Source organism: Ctenopharyngodon idella, chromosome 7 (assembly GCF_019924925.1).
Source record: "Ctenopharyngodon idella isolate HZGC_01 chromosome 7, HZGC01, whole genome shotgun sequence".
In the NCBI taxonomy this organism is placed as follows: domain Eukaryota; kingdom Metazoa; phylum Chordata; class Actinopteri; order Cypriniformes; family Xenocyprididae; genus Ctenopharyngodon; species Ctenopharyngodon idella.
This window is the reverse complement of record NC_067226.1, coordinates 50,139,190-50,161,448: the sequence shown is the minus strand read 5'-3', so window position 1 is coordinate 50,161,448 and position 22,259 is coordinate 50,139,190. Positions and strand designations below refer to the sequence as shown.

General features: G+C 36.6%; 1 protein-coding gene and 1 pseudogene across 1 annotated transcript; both read left to right on the top strand.

Annotated features, from left to right (window-relative positions):
• The first annotated feature begins 2,134 nt into the window (after window positions 1–2,134).
• On the top strand, window positions 2,135–9,813 carry LOC127516579 (C-type mannose receptor 2-like). Its single transcript, XM_051901352.1, has 5 exons — window positions 2,135–2,236; window positions 2,414–2,452; window positions 2,545–2,910; window positions 4,110–4,451; window positions 4,617–9,813. Exons 2-5 carry the CDS (start codon window positions 2,416–2,418, stop codon window positions 4,982–4,984), a joined length of 1,113 nt encoding a protein of 370 aa, XP_051757312.1. The 5' UTR covers window positions 2,135–2,236; window positions 2,414–2,415; the 3' UTR covers window positions 4,985–9,813.
• An 8,529-nt stretch (window positions 9,814–18,342) lies between these two features.
• LOC127516585 (C-type mannose receptor 2-like) lies at window positions 18,343–22,009 on the top strand (annotated as a pseudogene).
• The last annotated feature ends 250 nt before the right edge of the window (window positions 22,010–22,259 follow it).

Genomic DNA, 22,259 nt, shown 5'->3' with positions numbered 1-22,259 from the left:
TTCCTCCCTTCTTCCCTTATCCACCATTTCTCCAGATTGATTATCCTCCAAAATCACTATCCCTGCACCACTTGACTGATCTCCATCAACTAACATCACTTCTTCACCACTTTCCACCTTTCCTTTTTGCTCTTTTTTCTTAGTTTCTGTCCTCACCTTCTCTTCAACCACCTGTATCTCACCATTAATATCCTCTACTACCTTCGACACTTCAGTACCATTAGTCTCACCCTCAATACCGACACTACCTTGATCCTTTTCATTCTCCTTATTTTGATCCTCAGTTTCCACTCCTTCTTTCACGATAATTTCCTCCACACTACCATTCAAATCCTTACTCTGACCGGTCTCATTTACAACTTCTTCCCTATGTGGGCAAGACAATCTTACATGTCCTACAGAACTGCATTCAAAACAGCGCAATTCCCCAGTGTTTGCGTACAACATGTACGATTTTCCTTCGTACACGCAACGAAAGGACACGTTTAAAGTTGGAGCGTTCAAAAACATAAACACCTGCCGTCTGAAGGACAACACGTGCTTCAAAGACTCATGTTTACATCCAAGCGGCACCATCTTAATTCCACTCGCAAATTTTCCATACCTAGATAGCTCACGCTGTATATCTTCATCAGGAATGAATGGCGGCACATTCGAAATTATTACCTTTACAGTTGGAGATACTAAAGGTTGAACAATAACAAAAGCTCCACTTACCACAATGCCGCTCTCTACCAACCGATTCACCATTTGTTCCTCCTTCAAAAAAAACCACCACGGCCTTATTCATCTGGGATGCTGAAATTATGTTTTCATGTCCACTTGCTCAGCAACATCCAGCAACACGTCCTCAACTGTTTAATGATATTTATATTTAATGATAGCTTTTAGATCTCAATTGTGTTCAAAAATAAGAAAGAAAGAAAAAAGAAAAGTCCATAAACTTCCCCCCTCACCGTGACACCTCTCCCACTTCAAACCGGAAGGAGAGAGAGAGAGAGAGTGAGTGAGAGAGAGAGAGAGAGAGAGAGAGAGAGCCCAAGAAAAGAAGCAGAGAATAAAAAAGCCCCAGAGCAACAGTTACAATCTTCTTTTATCCCTTCCTTGACCATGCGACTGAAACCCAAATATAAGACATTCAAACTGACCAATCAGGAAATTAAAACTTCCCTCACTGTGCTAAAGTTGTGACAGTTCATACATTATATATTGTATATACATTTTGGCCTACAGGGCTTGATCACTATCAACACCTTTGAGCCTTTCAAATGGCCCTTGTAGCAAGAGAGAGGGGGTTGAAACAGTAAAGCAAATGTCTTTGTTCATTTTAAAATATCCTTTAGATATTTTCAGTCTTACACTGCAATAAAACTAATAGATGAATAAGACTGGATGAAATATGAAATATGACTAGAACAAAAACACTCACTGTTTATCCTGTTTCACGTCAGAGATGTAAATATTGTCCAGACTGAACGTCTACATGTGATGTGGAGATAAGAAAATGAGTGATGAGGATGTGTTTACGTGCAAATGTGTTCATATGTTATAAACATGAAAAAAAGGTAAACAGCAGGAATACGAAACAACTCAAAATAATTAAAATAAATGTAATTCTCATGAAAAAAAAATCATTCTAAAAATAAAAAATATTAACAATGTTTTATATGTGCATTCCAGCCAATCACAATCAAGTATTTAGAGGAAATAAGACTGAAACAGCAGCAGCAGAAGATGATGTTATTATTTCAGTGGGATAATGAGAGTCCAACAACCTTTACTAACATTATAAATGAACTTCAGGGGAATGAAAGCACGATATGAGCACTTTAATGTCTTTATCTCGTCTCTGTTGTGAATGTCTCCTCCTCAACACCAGGGGTCTCTGCTCTCAGAAGAGGGAAAAGAAGAAAGACCATGAGAGCAGAAAAACATTTCTCCCTCTTTGTCACCAGCACCAGATAAAAAGTGAGAAACACAAACATACATGATATTTTAATTAAGGTCCATATTCATATAGACTGACACTGACTGACACAGACGTCAAGATGCAAATAAAGGGAAAAAGTTGGACAAATACACACATATAGAGGAAGTGAATATGAAATAGGGGTTTTCAGGGCAATAAACAAATGATATGATGATGAATGAGGGATGAGAGCAGATATAATGATCACACTGTTTAAAGCTGCAGACAGAAACATCAGACTCAGGACAGAAACACACGACCTCTAAAGTAAGAACAACTCACATGTTCATTCTTCAAACACAACTAGACTTTAATATTGTCTGTATGATTATGTACAGTGAATTCATGCTGCTGTTCAGATACTAACTGAAACTGTCATATTTTACTCCAAAAAGAATCTGTGAATGTTTGATATCTGAGTTTTTCAATGTGTTTCTTCCTCAGAAATGGAGCAAACTCTATATTTCATTCTTCTTCTCATTGGTGAGTGTGTTTGTTGTTGTATTTATGGTTTATAGTTTCATCAGGTTTGACTCTGTTATGAAAAGCATTAAATCAAACCCTCTCTTTCACAGCTCTCTGCTCCGTATCTGAATGTGTTCAGCGTCAGTATCACTTTATAAACGTGATGAAGAACTGGACTGAAGCTCAGAGATACTGCAGAGAGAATTACACAGATCTGGCCACCGTTGACAACATGAACGACATGATCGAGCTGAACAAGAGTGTGAAAGATTCAGGCGTTCAGAATGTCTGGATTGGGCTGCAGAAGACGGGTGTTGATAAATGGCAGTGGTCTTCAGGTGATCCTGCGCTCTATCTGAACTGGGCTCCTGGACAACCTGATGGCAGAGATGAGTGTGTTATGATGAGAAATGGACAATGGCATGATTTGTCATGTAGTAACAGCCTGACTTTCATCTGCAGTTCATCTAACAACAGTAAGTTCAGCTCCTTTGTTGTCATTTGGGATAACTGTGGGAATCTGCCATTAGAGAGTGTAGAGAATTTACAGCAAAATTACATAAAATACAAAAATATCAAACCATTGTTTTGACTAACATAAATGGAATTAATGAATGGATAAAATTTCAATATGCAACAGACAACCTGTCACATCTTGATATTTATGAACAAAACTCTTCAGTTATTGTCTTAATACACGTCAGTGTGATTTTATTGTGTTCACTTTTTTAAAATAAATGAATAAACAAACAATAATAATAAATGTAGTTTTATTTTGGAGATTGTAATTTTCAAAAGTAACTTAATTTTTTTAAGTAGATGTTTGAAACTAATAAAACATTTTAGACATGAATTTGTGATAATTAGTTACAGAGTATGTGATAAACCATCTGAACGTCTTGAGCTGTGAGATTTCCATTATGAAAAGAATAAACTGAAATATAACAATTCATGAAAAGCGGCAATTCCTTATGTGTTATTTAATATATTGTAATATATTACCACAATATAGTATTCTGTATATTTTTCAATATATTTAAACCATTTAATATGTTGATCATAAATATATGGAAATATATTTTATTTCCATAAGAGAGAGCTTGATTCATTCATCTTTCAGGATCTCAACACAAACCTGTAAAAACATCATTCTTAGATGAACTTTAAATGAACTCACATTGTCCATTACAACTTAAAATCAATCAGACTAGAAACAAGACAAACACTAACATTAATATTAATATTGCAACAATATTCATTTGTCTGTATTAATAGTCTACAATCCAACATTTTGAATGAATTTTTTACTGACATATTTCTAAGGACTAGTTAACAAATATATTCAGCTGCAGTGAAACATCTTCATCTGTTTGATGTTTCTCTCATTCAGATCTTTGTGTCTGAATCAAGTATTCTAGAGAAATGTGTAACAAAACATCATGAAGAAATATAAAGTTTTAATAAAATGATCAAAGATGTTACTTAATGTTTTATCAGCAAAATCATCATGAATATATTGTGAATATTTAATATATCATCAGCTGTAGAAAGTCTTTGAATGACACGTGTTTCTGATGTTTCCACTGCTGCTCTTATTCACATCCAAACCATAAAGCAGCATAAGAATAATGAACAAACTGATTCATGAATCTGTTTCCATTTGTTTTTCTTAAAGTGAACACAGGACTCGTCTTTGTCAATCAGACGAAGAATTGGAGAGACGCTCAGAGTTACTGCAGACAGAATCACATTGATCTGGTCAGTGTGAGGAACCAGAATGAGAGTCAACAGCTTCAGAAGTTCATCAATGATAGTCTCATATCTGGTGATGTCTGGATCGGTCTGTTCAGAGACTCATGGCAGTGGTCAGATCAGAGTAACTCCTCATTCAGATACTGGAATACTGGTGAACCTAATAATGCTGGAAATGAAATCTGTGTAGAGATTTATCCGAACGCTCAGGGACAATGGAATGACGACCCTTGCAATAAACAACATCCTTTTGTGTGTCATGAAGGTGAGCAGATCCTCACAAAACACACACAATCCATCCATCACCTCCAGATATCTTAAAGTTCACACTACATGTCTGACATGACAAATTCCTCCACAGTGTTTGTTCTGCATGTTGTTTTTGATCAGTCTCTCTCTAGTTTCTGCTTGTGGTTTGTTTTGTGTCCAGATAAACTGATTCTGATCAAAGAGAATCTGACGTGGTCTGAAGCTCTGAGATACTGCAGACAGAATCATACGGATCTGGTCTCGGTTCATTCAGAAGAGATTCAGCGTGAGGTGATGAATGTGGTTAAACAGGCGTCTACTGAGGAGGTGTGGTTGGGTTTACGTCACTCCTGCACTGTGGGCCTCTGGTTCTGGGTGAGCGGACAGACCGTGTGCTATCAGAACTGGGCTCCAGGGAACGGCACAGGAGAGGAAGAGTGTGAGCGTACAGTGAGATCTGGAGCAGTTCAGTCTGGAGGAGATCAGCACTGGATCAGCCGTCCTGAAACTCACAAACTCAACTTCATCTGCAGCAGATATGAAGAGTGAATGGATACACATACATTTCATGTAAGATAACAAATGCTTGTGTGTTCACTTCCTTTAACTTCATTTTCATTCATCACTTGGTTGTAAAGTAATATTTTCACCCTCAGTAGGCAGTTGTATCTGAGGGTGATGGTCGCTTTCAAAACACTGCTTCATGAAGCTTTGAGAATCTTTTGTTGTGAATCATTCAGCACAAACTGCTGATTTCAGTAAACAAGGCTTTGTTACTTTTTTGAAACATTTCGAAATTTTAATGTTTTGCCGCTATGATCTCTGTGAAGATTACCTTTTCAACAGGCCTTTATCACACTTTCATTGAAAAGCGTAAGCTTCAAATAGTAGCGTAAGAACTTCTGCTGTCGCCTGAATCAATGGCTGTGCTCATAGCACGAGATTGTTGTGATTTATTTATGTCAAATTCAGCACAGAAACTTCTTCTAAAGACACCAACCTCAGTTTATGGTCATTAATTGAGTATTGTGAAACACAGAAAAAGGTGTCATGATATTCTGACGAATAGTTCATGATTTAAAGGGTGAAAGTCATACTGTATGTGTATGTGCAATACTTCAGAGTCTGATCACCTTATTTTATTACAGATCTCAAGAATACAATATAAACAACAGATCACATTAAAGAGCATTACAATTAGACAAAGCTTACAATATTAATTACTACTCAAATCTGTTTGGGGGAGATTGAATTAAAGGTTTGGGGGAGACTTGTTGTATTAAACAATAATGATCACATTTTGTTCATGCACTTACTTTATGATGCAGTCATCAATAATTAGATCAAATTGATTTTATTCAAAAATATCTGGTTAGATCATATCCTCCGTGTTTGAGTGCAGTGATTGGATAGCAAAAATAGGTGGCAAAAATAAACAAAATATTATGAAAAATAAAATTAAATGAGTCTGATGATTCCTCTGGCAGTAACTTGAGCTGTGTGCTGCTAATGTCTGACAGCGCTGACGATCACGTCTCTCAGATAATGATACACAATAAAATAAGAGACTTACACAGTAGGGTATCATGTAAGTAAGGGATAATGTACATCCAGCCGGTTGTTATCTCAGAATAAACCCCGACAGGGTGATCAGGACTTGTATCAGCCTGAAGGGGTTTTATTCTGAGATAACAACCGAATGGATGTACATTGTCCCGCTTATTACACGGCTACTTGCCACATAAGTAAATAATTAGACACGAAATAGATATACAAGATATTGATCTGAGATTAAACTGATTTAAAATCGTACCTGTTTGTTATCTTAATCCATTACAGTGAACAAAACAATAGTCGCAAAATGGCAGCAGCTGCGTTTGTATGAAACGAGAGAGCGATACCGGATGACATAATTAAATAACTACAAAATTTGACTGCTTTTTAATATTTTATTAGCTCACCAAAGGCAAAACTTCCATGAGGAAAAACCGTTCCTAGCAAGCACATAGCGCTGCAGACTTCAGTAACCCGGATGAGCCTGTGTTAACTGTTTTCAGCGGTTGTTATCGGGGAACAACATACCGCTGGATGGCGCCATTGACCAATCAGAATCAAGTATTCCACAGAGCCGTGTAATAAGTCTAAATAAACAGTTTCAAATATTGGCGTTTGTTGTTCAGTTGTTAAAGGGGTGATGAACTGAGAAATCAAATCTTCCTTGAGCTTTTGACATATTAGAGGTCATCATACTATAAGAATATCCTGTAAATTTCAGAGCTGAAAACTTCCTTGTTAGTCCAATAAAAGCTTTTATTGACACCAGACCCAGCAAACGATGGGATCTATGACGTCAAAGGGCAGCAAGCACCGCCTTCGCAGAAGAAGATCAACGCCTACTTCATCACTGCCTGTTTAGCCCCGCCTACCGATTCACACATGACATGCAACAGAATAGGTAGCTTAAGTAACATAGTAACATAGGCCTATGTGGTGCTAAACCAGATCGAGCTACCAAGCAATAAACATGCCGTTGAGGATTACAAAATATTGTGCAGTGCCTGGACTCGACAGTAATGCAACATGTAAGTCACTGTGTTAAATCTAATGCCTGATCTGATATTAATGATTCACGTACAGTCAGATGTTCTTTGTCTGTGTGTCAGTAAATCAAACCCATGACTAAACGTCAACTTGCGTTGTTTCTCTTAGTAGGATTAAAATAATCTGTTATTAAACGGTGATTGAATTATATAAAGAAAGCGATCAAAGAAAGCTCCCTTTGTAATCGTTGGAGCAGCGCGCGCTGAAGCTGTCAATCAAACAGAGCGAGTTTATCAGTGACCGAGTTCTGGACATGCGCAAAAACTCCCGTTTTATTCAACGAATCTCTTAGTTATATCGTGTTTGCACTGTTAGTGAAGATGAAAGCATTTGTTAGTGTACAGAATTGAGTTGCAATGATGAGATCACTGCTTTCCTGAGCTCAACATGTCTGTGATCGACTACAGTGTTCATCTCTGCAAACTTTCATGCCACTATAGAGTACCTCAGGGATGACGTGTTTTTGTAGGCCAACCCGGAAGTTAGCGGCGCACGGGTTCCCTCAATCGAAAGCCTATGCATTTTCCCCATAGGCTTTTGGAAAATCGCAAAAAATAAGCTCTGTGTTTAACAAAGGGTTATGACACTTACACGTTTTGTCTATCAAGATAATCTTTACAAGTTAACACAACATTTATACATTTTGAAGCCTAAATAAAGTGGTCAGGTATAAAAAGCTAACAGTAGGCTATAAACGGACTACAGCACACCATGGTCGCGGATCAACGTCACCACCACCAAGCTTCCTCAAACTTTATTAAAAAACAACTTTATTTAAAAACATGCTCGCTGATTATGATCTGCGCTGTGTATGAATACTTATCCACTTTTTCATGAGAAATGCTGTCCAAATGTCCTGTTTGTCATGATGACGTCTAAAGTCCCCGCCAAAGAAAGTAGTCCCTTTCAGCAATTTGTTAGCAACTGCCGTCTTTAAGACACAATAAAGGTTTAAAACATCACAAGCAGGTTATAACTGGTGTGTTTTATGTCATAGATCAAAACATGAAAATATTTAGAGGCTTTGTTAACCACAGACCTTATTTCGGGCGATTTAGCAAAAACCCATTCAAAAAACCCATAACTCACTTCCGGTTTTGCCTACAAAAACACGTCATCCCTGAGGTACTCTATTTAAATATAATGGCATAGATCTAAATGTAATGTAGCACTTTTCATGATTAGTTAACCTTGAGAGCTGTTATAGTAAAAATGTGCTAAAAGTTTTCGAGAGTGTAATACTTGGCTAATTCAAATGCGAAGATGTCAGCCAATCACAGCAGTGGGCGTTTACACTGAAGTCTCACACAGACACGCCCCTTAAAACAGAGTGTTCAAATCAGAGGCTAAAATCAGGGTAGAAAAAATGCCTTTTATTTCTAAATTATGACAATTTTGGATGTAAAAAGCATATTAACATTATAAGTGCACCCCAGGAAACATTATAAAACAATAAAACAACGCAGTTCATGACCGCTTTAATTGTTAAGAGCCTCGATGTCCACTGTTTGCTTTCACAAACTCTTTCTGTCTCGTTTTGTGTTATTTACTAACTTCAGAGTTAATTGAATTTTGTGAGGGGTCAAAGGGCATCATATACTCATCATTATACTGTATGTTTATACTGTTTTCTTTCTATTCTATCATGATATAATTCATGTAACTGAAGATGGTGTGAGTTTTTTAAATTCCTCATTTGTGTTTTAAGGATCTCTGTATGCTGTTGTGGCTACTTCTCTCTCTTATATTGAGTTTCATGTGTTAATCATGACTTTATATTAGAAATGACTGGATGACTGTGAATCAATGAGCACCAACATTATGTGCCTCAGCTAAATGAAATATTGTTTATTCATGAAGGAGTGAAGGTTGGGTATAAAATATCTAATTCTTTTGTGCTAAACATAAAAGAACGTGTCAACAACAGCAGCTCAAATAAACTCACGTACAACCAGCAATCTGATCTCTTGACTGTTTCCCAACATCAGAAGATCATTATATCACAAAATCCAACATGGTTTAAATCATATTTCAAACATTTTGAGGATACATAAGCTGTGTCTCAATTCAGATACTGCATCCTTCGAAGGTTGTATTCAAAGAACGAATGCGTCACAGCGGCGTGACGAAGGCTTTCCTATTTCAAAGGCTTCTTCGAATACGGCCTATAAATGAAAAGTCCTTCTTTCCCCGGACCGTGACGGACAGAACGAGTGGATCCTTCACAGCCCAGCCTATCCCAAGATTCACTGCACACCGGTGACGACTGGATTCTTTCAAAGAAAACTACAGGTTGTGCTTTGGTGGTCGATGATTTACATTTAAATGTAAGTTGTGTGTTTTAATTAGCTTAAATAGTTAGCCATAAATGTTAGAAGACCAATGGCCTAAATATGTCATTGAAACAATTGTAATAAGTTTCAAGCAGGGGCGTTTCCTCCGAGGAGGCAAGGGAGGCAGCGCCTCCTCAAAAAAAAAAAAAAAAAAATAGGATGAGAAATTAATCCATATTACATATAAAACAACACAAATATTACAAATTATGACATTAAAAAGAACACAAGTCACTCGTATTTCTTAAGGAACACTGCCCAACAGCGACACCCGCAGGTAAAGTTACTGCAGGAGTCATGCCTCCCTTTGCTCTCATAGAAAACCATCAGACTCCTATAGCATGGGTTTTGTGGGGGTTAATTGAGAATGAATGGGGGAAAGTCATGTGAGAGGAGGCAATGTCTCCATCGCGCTATGATTGAATGTAATTGGTTATTATTGGATATGATTGGTTTGTGCGATAAATCCCGCCTCTTGTTGACGTGTACGTTCTGCCTGTCAGTTTGAATGAACAAATGATGGCATCAATGGGAAGACTAATTGAAAAGTAAGTAAATAGATCACCCAGTTAGATATCGCCGCTTTATGTCACGTCAAAATCAAACTTGAAATGGACTGAAAACACGATGACTGCGGGGGTTTTTAGTGCAATCAGCTTGGTGAAATTAAAAATCCATCTTCGTGTCTGTGACAGACGGTGTTTACGGAGCATCACTGATGATCCAAAATAGCCTAAGTTGACTAATAAAAAGAAAAACATCAATACACAAATAAAATCTATTGTTTAAATTGTTACAGCCTTTAGTTATTATTTTGGAATGAATGTAGAAATGCTTAAAACACTAACTTGATGAGATTGACTTGGTTTTGATAAATAGAACATTTATTACAATACATTGTTAATGTAAAATTACAAAATAGAATTGTATTTGGTTTCTTTTTTTCTTTTTTGATGTAATGTAAAGTAGTGTGTTCACCAAGTTGGACCTCCGCAGCGCATACAACCTCATCCGAATACATGAGGGGGACGAATGGAAGACGGCTTTTGTGACCCCTACTGGACACTATGAGTACTGCGTCATGCCGTATGGACTCGTCAACGCCCCCTCCGTATTTCAGGATTTCATGCACGAGGTGCTCCGGGAGTTCCTGCACAAGTCCGTGATCGTCTACATTGATGATATACTCAACGTTAAGAGTAATGCACATGAATTTACATTGATTCATAAATAAATAAAAAATGTGCCTCCTCATTTCAGAACACCACTGCACGCCACTGGTTTCTGAATTCTTTTGCTATTTATTTCTGAATATTTCTGATTGTCACCACAGTTGAGGTTTGTATGATGATTGTTGATGTATAAGTGTGTCTCAACATTTACACAAAAGGTTGTGTCAGTGGCTGAATTTGTTTATTTCTTTTTTCAATAATGTTTCAACTCCATCATTAATTAAATCAATCATGAAACTAGAGAAAAAATATTAAAAAACATATATATACTACCGGTCAAAAGTTTGGAAACATTACTATTTTTAATATTTTTGAACAAAGTCTCTTATGCTCATTAAGGCTGCATTTATTTCATAATAAATACAGAAAAAAAAAAACAATAATATTGTGAAATATTATTACAATTTAAAATTATGGTTTTCTATTTTAATATACTTTAAAATCTAATTTATTCCTGTGATCAAAGCTGAATTTTCAGCATCATTACTCCAGTCTTCAGTGTCACATGATCCTTCAGAAATCATTCTAATATGATGATTTGATACTCAGTTATTATCAATGTTGAAAACAGTTTATTAACAGTAATATTTTTTTGGAATCTGTGATACTTTTTTCAGGATTCATTGATGAATAAAAGGTTAAAAAGAACAGCATTTATTCAAAATATAAATCTTTTCTAACAATATAAATCTTTACTATCACTTTTTATCAATTTAACACATCCGTGCTGAATAAAAGTATTAATTTCTTTCAAAAAAAAGAAAGAAAAAAAATTACTGACCCCAAACTTTTGAACGGTAGTGTATATTGTTACAAAAGATTTCTATTTTAAATAAATGCTGATATTTTTTAACTTTTTATTCATAAAAGAATCCTGAAAAAGTATCTGTTACATACAGAGGAGGTCGGAGACACAGGTAAGGTTTACGATGTTTTATTGAGACAACCAGAGCAGTGAGCAGGTGAGTGAAGCCAGATAAAGTTCGTGATGATCGATGACAGAGATACTGATACTTGGTTTCTTCTAGGAGTCGTGGGTGGCGGATGGACCTTGGAGCTGAAGACACACAGAGACACTCACGGAAGACAGGAGAACACGGAGGATCTAGGAAACACACTGGAGACAGGTAAGCAGCTGATCGAGGAGTCCGTAAGGTAAGCATTAGGGTAGTATGCGTTAACGAGACCAGACAATGACTGTGTGGCTGTGAGTGTCTCTTATAGTGCTGCTGATAGGGGTGGTGATGAATGTCAGGTGTGCGTGATCAGAAGGAGTGCGTCGTGATTGGGTGAGTGAAGAGCCTGGCGTGACTGTGACAGTATCACAGGTTATAAAATAATATTAAGCAGCACAACTGTTTCCAACATTGATAATAAATCATCATATTACAATGATTTCTGAAGGACCATGTGACACTGAAGACTGGAGTAATGATGCTGAAAATTCAGCTTTGATCACAGAAATAAATTATATTTTAAAGTATATTAAAATAGAAAACCATAATTTTAAATTGTAATAATATTTCACAATATTATTGTTTTTTTCTGTATTTATTATGTAATAAATGCAGCCTTAATGAGCATAAGAGACTTCGTTCAAAAACATTAAAAATAGTAATGTTTCCAAACTTTTGACTGGTAGTGTATATATGCACTTCATAAGACCTGATCTGAACGAAATCATTAATGTAACCCTTCTATCACTTCTTAGGCGGGTTATTAGGCTTTATATCAATGCACCAGTTCAGCTAGAATCTGGACGTACACTTGCGTTCAACGTTTGTGTCTTTAATGGGGATTCCCTGTCGGCGTCTTTGGCTTGGAGAAGGGTGTTTCTTGGGTTCTTTGATTCGCTGCAGGTCTTTTCGGGTCCGGATTGATGTCGTGGGAAGCCAATCATGTTCTGGTGTGCTGGAGGATGAATGGAGTCTCCCTCGTGGCTGAAGTCTGACGTTTTGAGGCGGGCAAAGACTGTAGAGCCGTTGATTAAACTTTGAGGCAAAACTTGACTTAGAACATGAGGCTCCCATGGAAAAGAAAGGAAATTAAGTAAAAGAAAGAAAAGTAAGTGAGACGAGAGTAGTTAGATGGCTTGAATGAAGCTGTTTGTTCTTAACCCAAATCTGATCTTTGTCATCATTGTCTTCTCATCTGTCTGATTCTTTGTTCGTGTCCTGAATTTATAAACTGAGGTGTTTGTCCAACCTCTTTGAGGAGTTCTAACCAATTAGGTATCGTCTTTGTTTCAGAGGTGGCTTTTCTCCTCCTCTCACCATAAATTACATGTTATCTGTGGTCTCTTAACTTTCCTCTTAGCAGAGAGTACAGTTTAGAGTGATTTCTCTAAAGATAATACGATACATTTTACACAGATTTCATTCATGCCATCCTTTGAGTTATTAGAAATCAATCACGCACATAGTAAACAACACACTCTTTCAATCAACCATTCAAAACTTAGAACGATTACATGAATTGTGAGGGATCTAAGCATAACTAGTCACATGTATAGGGTGAAAACATGATACAGAATTAGGCAGTTGAACGATGTTTGATTACAAGTCCATCTAGAAATGTTTTGGAACGATCTGATGCATTTTTGATATGTAAAGTCTGAATCTCTGTGGGTTTTAAGAGATTTGAATCCTGCGTTTCAGAGGTCATTCAAAGGGCTTGTAGGAAAAGAAGGTCTGTCTTATTTCTATGTTTCAGGGATCAAACAATCTCTGGGTTGATCTGGAGTCTGGAGTGTTGAGTTTTTGCATGTAATTATGTTTGAACGAATCATCTGGAAGATTCATTTGTGTGGTTCACCCTCAAATCCTACACTGGTGTCTTACGAGCGGGGTGCTCTGCTGTTTAAGGAAACACGTTGATGTTTCTATTTTTCAGTATTTTTTGCCACAGCTTGAGTTTGGCCTTGAAAGCTTTAAGTTTGTCTGTTGCTGTTAAAATATTTTCGTTCTTTCCTTGCAACTTTGTGTTAAGCTCATTTAAGTGAGTAAAAATGTCTGCGAGGTATGCACTCTTAGCCCACCATGAGTCGTCGTTGATCTGTTTTTTGTGGGGTATGTCGTGCTCAGTTGAAAACTGCCTGAGTTTAAGCTCATAGACATGGGAAAGCACCTTGCCCCGTGACAGATGGGGCGTCTTTGATTTGGCGACTTGAAGTATTCTATGTCTTTGCTGGCTAAATCGTGGTACAGTAAGCAGTATAAAACAGTAAGCCAGGTAGCTTTCACTGTACTGCCTGATTTTATTTTTTATGGGTGGTGGTGAAGCTGTAATGCTGTTTGTGGAGTTGTTTAATCCTCTGCTGAGATCTTCAGAGATTTAATGTTCTTTTATCTTCAGTTGATTTCATCTGAGGCTGTGGCTGAAGTCAGTTGTAGTTTCTGTTCTTGTTGTTTCTCTTTTTACTTCAGTGATTCTGCTTGTTAACAGCAGCTGTTCAAATGTTTCAGGAACATCAAACTAACCTTTAAATGGTAGGGGGCGTGGAGAAAGATCTTCATCATTGGTCACTAAAACTGTCACCAGGGTGTGGGGTAGGGTTAGAGTTAGTTTCTGTTGTAGCAGTTCACCTTTCGGGACGCCCATTACTCTGACCTGCAGTGACCCCTGTCTCCTCATTTAACAACTCTCACTTCGACCTTCATGGACTTCGAAGGACGCAACATTCCTGTAGCTGCTGTAAGGGTGGACCTCCTACAGGGGTTCAGACTGTAGGGTTGCCGAGCGACTAAAGAAACGTTATCAGCAAGATGGTAGAAAACTGTACATTTCTTGTCTATTACCACCCACTGCTACTTATACCAACGACGGAAATAAGCGCAGTTACAATAGCAAAATATGTGGGAGAGCGTTGCTATAGTGTGACAATACTGTATTGCAATAGGTAGCACTTCAAAGTTAATACCAAATCAAAACTAGTTAGCACATCATTTGTAATAGAAAGAGTTTAATGACAATATCTGATTATGGTTATACTTAAAATAATTACAAAATAGATGTATGAGATGATAAAATCATATACCATTAATCGTACCCAGCATGTATGTAAAAAGTTATCTGAGAGATTGAGAGAGAGTGAGAGAGTGAGGGAGAGAGAGAGAGAGAGAGAGAGAGAAAGAGAGAGAGAGAGAGAGAGAGCGAGAGAGCGAGAGAGCGAAGTCATTGTTTGTTCCAACAATGACTTCAGCTCCATTTTTTTCTTTTTTACAATATTCATTGAACCATTGTTATCAACATCAGTCATTCTTTTTTCCATTTCATTAATCTCAATCTCTAAATTTTTCACCGTTCTCTTCACTACAGCAGTAACATTATAAGAAAATTGTTGGCAAAAAACTTTGATCTGTGCTTTTCCCACTTCCCACCATTGAGTCAGATTTTCAAAATTAATTTTTCTCTGTCTCCAAATTTCCCAAAAAAAAAAAAAAAAAAAAATCTCTCAAAAAAATCCTTGTCTTGCAACAACTTTACATTGAAATGCCAATAAAATGTAGATCTTGACCCTTTTACAATATTATAATCTAAAGTCACCATATGATGGTCTGAAAAGCCATTCGGTAAAATATAAGTATTAACAACTCTATTCATTTCTGATTTACTTATATACAACCTGTCCAATCTTGCTCCTGTCATAACAGAATCTAATATCTTTATCCAGGTATATTGCTTTACAAACTTATTCCTACTTCTCCACACATCCTCTAAATTAAAAATTTTTGTGACATCAAATAATAACTTACTAGATTTTGAGTGAGGCTCCTCACCATTCCTATCTAGTATAAAATTAGTTGTGCAATTCCAATCACCTCCTACTACAACACAATAATTACCATCATCATATTGCTTTATTGCATCATTTAACTTCTGGAATGTTATTTCATGATGTAATCCTATATTCGGAGCGTATACATTAATGAAAAGAAATGTAACACTTTTAATTTCTGCTATAACTAATAAAACTCTACCTTTTTCTATCTCTATTGTAGTCACAATTTTTAAAGCCAAAGATTTCGAGAAGAGAATTGCAACACCCATACTAAAATTTGTTCCATGGCTTAATTTACACTCCCCTTCCCACCATCTATACCACTCCACTTCATTATTTCTATCAGAATGTGTTTCTTGTAAGAAAATTATTTTAACATCATTTAATTTAATAAATTCAGAAATCATTGCTCTTTTAACCCTATCTCTTCCCCCATTTATGTTTAAGGATCCTACTCTTACAACCTCCATAAAAATATTCCAAAAGAGGGAAAAGAAAGACAGAAATAGAAGAAGAAATAGAGACACCCTTAGTGAATTACACATCATTATCCAGTTTAGTTAAACTTCCTTTTCTTTGGGGTTTTCCCCTTTCTTATTTTCGTGACAAACTTTTTCAAACGGAACCTCTTCCTCTTACTTAGTTTATCTTCTCCTACTCTTTTCATCCAGTATAAAACAGAACATTCAAATTTCTTAGTATCAGCGAAGTAATCCTTCACTTCTGCTACTTTCCCAAAAGTTTCATCCAAAAAAACATCTATTTCTTCCAAAGAATAAACCTGTTCACATCCCACCTGAGATAAATTTGACACATCTAATATATCTGACAATGCATCATCCTCACTTTCCTCCCTTTTTCCCTTATCCACCATTTCTCCAGATTGATTATCCTCCAAAATCACTATCCCTGCACCACTTGACTGATCTCCATCAACTAACATCACTTCTTCACCACTTTCCACCTTTCCTTTTTGCTCTTTTTTCTTATTTTCTGTCCTTCTCTTCAACCACCTGTATCTCACCATTAATATCCTCTACTACCTTCGACACTTCAGTACCATTAGTCTCACCCTCAATACCGACACTACCTTGATCCTTTTCATTCTCCTTATTTTGATCCTCAGTTTCCACTCCTTCTTTCACGATAATTTCCTCCACACTACCATTCAAATCCTTATTCTGACCGGTCTCATTTACAACTTCTTCCCTATGTGGGCAAGACAATCTTACATGTCCTACAGAACCGCATTCAAAACAGCGCAATTCCCCAGTGTTTGCGTACAACATGTACGATTTTCCTTCGTACACGCAACGAAAGGACACGTTTAAAGTTGGAGCGTTCAAAAACATAAACACCTGCCGTCTGAAGGACAACACGTGCTTCAAAGACTCATGTTTACATCCAAGCGGCACCATCTTAATTCCACTCGCAAATTTTCCATACCTAGATAGCTCACGCTGTATATCTTCATCAGGAATGAATGGCGGCACATTCGAAATTATTACCTTTACAGTTGGAGATACTAAAGGTTGAACAATAACAAAGCTCCACTTACCACAATGCCGCTCTCTACCAACCGATTCACCATTTGTTCCTCCTTCAAAAAAAACCACCACGGCCTTATTCATCTGGGATGCTGAAATTATGTTTTCATGTCCCACTTGCTCAGCAACATCCAGCAACACGTCCTCAACTGTTTAATGATATTTATATTTAATGATAGCTTTTAGATCTCAATTGTGTTCAAAAATAAGAAAGAAAGAAAAAAGAAAAGTCCATAAACTTTCCCCCTCACCGTGACACCTCTCCCACTTCAAACCGGAAGGAGAGAGAGAGAGAGAGAGAGAGAGAGAGAGAGAGAGCCCAAGAAAAGAAGCAGAGAATAAAAAAGCCTCAGAGCAACAGTTACAATCTTCTTTTATCCCTTCCTTGACCATGTGACTGAAACCAAATATAAGACATTCAAACTGACCAATCAGGAAATTAAAACTTCCCTCACTGTGCTAAAGTTGTGACAGTTCATACATTATATATTGTATATACATTTTGGCCTACAGGGCTTGATCACTATCAACACCTTTGAGCCTTTCCAATGGCCCTTGTAGCAAGAGAGAGGGGGTTGAAACAGTAAAGCAAACGTCTTTGTTCATTTTAAAATATCCTTTAGATATTTTCAGTCTTACACTGCAATAAAACTAATAGATGAATAAGACTGGATGAAATATGAAATATGACTAGAACAAAAACACTCACTGTTTATCCTGTTTCACGTCAGAGATGTAAATATTGTCCAGACTGAACGTCTGCATGTGATGTGGAGATAAGAAAATGAGTGATGAGGATGTGTTTACGTGCAAATGTGTTCATATGTTATAAACATGAAAAAAAGGTAAACAGCAGGAATACGAAACAACTCAAAATAATTAAAATAAATGTAATTCTCATGAAAAAAAATCATTCTAAAAATAAAAAAATATTAACAATGTTTTATATCTGCATTCCAGCCAATCACAATCAAGTATTTAGAGGAAATAAGACTGAAACCGCAGCAGCAGAAGATGATGTTATTATTTCAGTGGGATAATGAGAGTCCAACAACCTTTACTAACATTATAAATGAACTTCAGGGGAATGAAAGCACGATATGAGCACTTTAATGTCTTTATCTCGTCTCTGTTGTGAATGTCTCCTCCTCAACACCAGGGGTCTCTGCTCTCAGAAGAGGGAAAAGAAGAAAGACCATGAGAGCAGAAAAACGTTTCTCCCTCTTTGTCACCAGCACCAGATAAAAAGTGAGAAACACAAACATACATGATATTTTAATTAAGGTCCATATTCATATAGACTGACACTGACTGACACAGACGTCAAGATGCAAATAAAGGGAAAGAGTTGGACAGATACACAAATATAGAGGAAGTGAATATGATATAGGGGCTTTCAGGGCAATAAACAAATGATGTGATGATGAATGAGGGATGAGAGCAGATATAATGATCACACTGTTTAAAGCTGCAGACAGAAACATCAGACTCAGGACAGAAACACACGACCTCTAAAGTAAGAACAACTCACATGTTCATTCTTCAAACACAACTAGACTTTGAGATGTTAATATTGTCTGAATGATTGTGAATTGTGTTGTTCTGCTATTTTTTAAATTACATGATCATGTTTTATTTCAAGATGAATATGGGATTATCTGAGTTTTTCAATGTGTTTCTTCCTCAGAAATGGAGCAAACTCTATATTTCATTCTTCTTCTCATTGGTGAGTGTGTTTGTTGTTTTATTTATGGTTTATAGTTTCATCAGGTTTGACTCTGTTATGAAAAGCATTAAATCAAACCCTCTCTTTCACAGCTCTCTGCTCCGTATCTGAATGTGTTCAGCGTCAGTATCACTTTATAAACGTGACGAAGAACTGGACTGAAGCTCAGAGATACTGCAGAGAGAATTACACAGATCTGGCCACCGTTGACAACATGAACGACATGATCGAGCTGAACAAGAGTGTGAATGATGGACATGTCTGGATTGGGCTGCAGAGGAAATGGCAGTGGTCTTCAGGTGATCCTGTGCTCTATCTGAACTGGGCTCCTGGACAACCTGATGGCACAGATGAGTGTGCTATGATGAGAAATGGACAATGGCATGATTTGTCATGTAGTATCAGCCTGACTTTCATCTGCAGTTCTTCTAACAACAGTAAGTTCAGCTCCTTTGTTGTCATTTGGGATAACTGTGGGAATCTGCCATTAGAGAGTGTAGAGAATTTACAGCAAAATTACATAAAATACAAAAATATCAAACCATTGTTTTGACTAACATAAATGGAATTAATGAATGGATAAAATTTAAATATGCAACAGACAACCTGTCACATCTTGATATTTATGAACAAAACTTCAATTATTGTCTTAATACACGTCAGTGTGATTTTATTGTGTTCACTTTTTTAAAATAAATAAATAAATAAACAAACAATAATAATAAATGTAGTTTTATTTTGGATATTGTCATTCTCAAAAGTAACTTTTCTTTAAGTAGATGTTTGAAACTAATAAAACATTTTAGACATGAATTTGTGATAATTAGTTACAGAGTATGTGATAAACCATCTGAATGTCTTGAGCTGTGAGATTTCCATTATGAAAAGAATAAACGGAAATATATTGTCACATATTTTCAATATATGAAAACCGACAGTTCCTTATGTGTTATTCAATATATATTACCACAATATAGTATTCTGTATATTTTTCAATATATTTAAACCATTTAAAATACTGATCAAAAATATATGGAAATATATTTTATTTCCAGAAAGGATTTATTTATTCATTCATCTTTCAGGATCTCAACACAAACCTGTAAAAACGACATTCTTAGATGAACTTTAAATGAACTCACATTGTCCATTACAACTTAAAATCAATCAGACTAGAAACAAGACAAACACTAACATTAATATTAATATTGCAACAATATTCATTTGTATATATTAATAGTCTACAATCCAACATTTTGAATGAACTTTTCACTAACATATTTCTAAGGACTAGTTCACAAATATATTCAGCTGCAGTGAAACATCTTCATCTGTTTGATGTTTCTCTCATTCAGATCTTTGTGTCTGAATCAAGTATCTAGAAATGTTTAAGAAACATAATGAAGAAATATAAAGTTTCAATAAAATGATCACAAGATGTTACTTAATGTTTTATCAGCAAAATCATCATGAATATATTGTGAATATTTAATATATCATCAGCTGTAGAAACAGTCTTTGAATGACACGTGTTTCTGATGTTTCCACTGCTGCTCTTATTCACATCCAAACCATAAAGCAGCATAAGAATAATGAACAAACTGATTCATGAATCTGTTTCCATTTGTTTTTCTTAAAGCGAACACAGGACTCGTCTTTGTCAATCAGACGAAGAATTGGAGAGACGCTCAGAGTTACTGCAGACAGAATCACACTGATCTGGTCAGTGTGAGGAACCAGAATGAGAGTCAACAGCTTCAGAAGTTCATCAATGATAGTCTCATATCTGGTGATGTCTGGATCGGTCTGTTCAGAGTCAGAGACTCATGGCAGTGGTCAGATCAGAGTAACTCCTCATTCAGATACTGGAATACTGGTGAACCTAATAATGCTGGAGGAAATCAAATCTGTGTAGAGATTTATCCGAACGCTCAGGGACAATGGAATGACGCCCCTTGCAGCGAACAACATCCTTTTGTGTGTCATGAAGGTGAGCAGATCCTCACAAAACACACACAATCCATCCATCACCTCCAGATATCTTAAAGTTCACACTACATGTCTGACATGACAAATTCCTCCACAGTGTTTGTTCTGCATGTTGTTTTTGATCAGTCTCTCTCTAGTTTCTGCTTGTGGTTTGTTTTGTGTCCAGATAAACTGATTCTGATCAAAGAGAATCTGACGTGGTCTGAAGCTCTGAGATACTGCAGACAGAATCATACGGATCTGGTCTCGGTTCGTTCAGAAGAGATTCAGCGTCGAGGTGATGAATGTTGTTAAACAGGCGTCTACTGAGGAGGTGTGGTTGGGTTTACGTCACTCCTGCACTGTGGGCCTCTGGTTCTGGGTGAGCGGACAGACCGTGTGCTATCAGAACTGGGCTCCAGGGAACGGCACAGGAGAGGAAGAGTGTGAGCGTACAGTGAGATCTGGAGCAGTTCAGTCTGGAGGAGATCAGCGCTGGATCAGCCGTCCTGAAACTCACAAACTCAACTTCATCTGCAGCAGATATGAAGAGTGAATGGATACACATACATTTCATGTAAGATAACAAATGCTTGTGTGTTCACTTCCTTTAACTTCAGTTTCATTCATCACTTAGTTTGTTGTGAATCATTCAGGACGTGTATCAAACTGCTAAAGTCACGTGATTTCAGTAAACAAGGCTTTTTTGAAACATTTCAAAATTTTAATGGTTTGCCACTATGATCTCTGTGAACCCATGAACCTGTGTCTGTATGGTTATACAATAAAATAAAAGAGACTTACACAGTAGGGTATCATGTAAGTCTAAATAAACAGTTTCAAATATTGACGTTTTTTGTTCAGTTGTTAATTGTTAAGAGCCTCGACGTCCAGAACTGCTGTTTGTTTTTACAAACTCTTTCTGTCTCGTTTTGTGTTATTTACTTCAGAGTTAATCAAATTTTGTGAGGGGTCAAAGGGCATCATATACTCATCATTATACTGTATGTTTATACTGTTTTCTTTCTGTTCTATCATGATATAATTCATGTAACTGAAGATGGTGTGAGTTTTTTAAATTCCTCATTTGTGTTTTAAGGATCTCTGTATGCTGTTGTGGCTACTTCTCTCTCTTATATTGAGTTTCATGTGTTAATCATGACTTTATATTAGAAATGACTGGATGACTGTGAATCAATGAGCACCAACATTATGTGCCTCAGCTAAATGAAATATTGTTTATTCATGAAGGAGTGAAGGTTGGCTATAAAATATCTAATTCCTTTTGTGCTAAACATAAAAGAACGTGTCAACAACAGCAGCTCAAATAAACTCATGTACAACCAGCAATCTCATCTCTTGATCATTAAATTACTCTATCACTTGATCATTTCTGTTGTCTTTGTTTCGTGAGGTTACCATTGTGCTGAAGAGCAGAGCCTGTGTTTAAGTCATGTTTAATTCAATAATTGGAAAACACTGATGGTTTTTAATACATTTTTGCTTTATTTAAAGGCAGTGGTTGTGTAGTTGCTGATGCAGTGATAGTCTTGTGCTTTCTTAGTGGACTCAAATAAAACAAGTTCACAGTACTAATATACTCACAATATTAAATGGCAATTGACCAAATTAAGACA

What these genes read in the sequence shown, in the direction of transcription:
- LOC127516579 (XM_051901352.1), top strand. Translation starts at nt 2,416, where the DNA reads ATGGAGCAAACTCTATATTTCATTCTTCTTCTCATTG. An exon ending in TTTCATTCTTCTTCTCATTG is followed by an intron (nt 2,453 to 2,544) that starts GTGAGTGTGTTT and finishes TCTCTTTCACAG; the next exon opens with CTCTCTGCTCCGTATCTGAA. An exon ending in CTGCAGTTCATCTAACAACA is followed by an intron (nt 2,911 to 4,109) that starts GTAAGTTCAGCT and finishes TTTTTCTTAAAG; the next exon opens with TGAACACAGGACTCGTCTTT.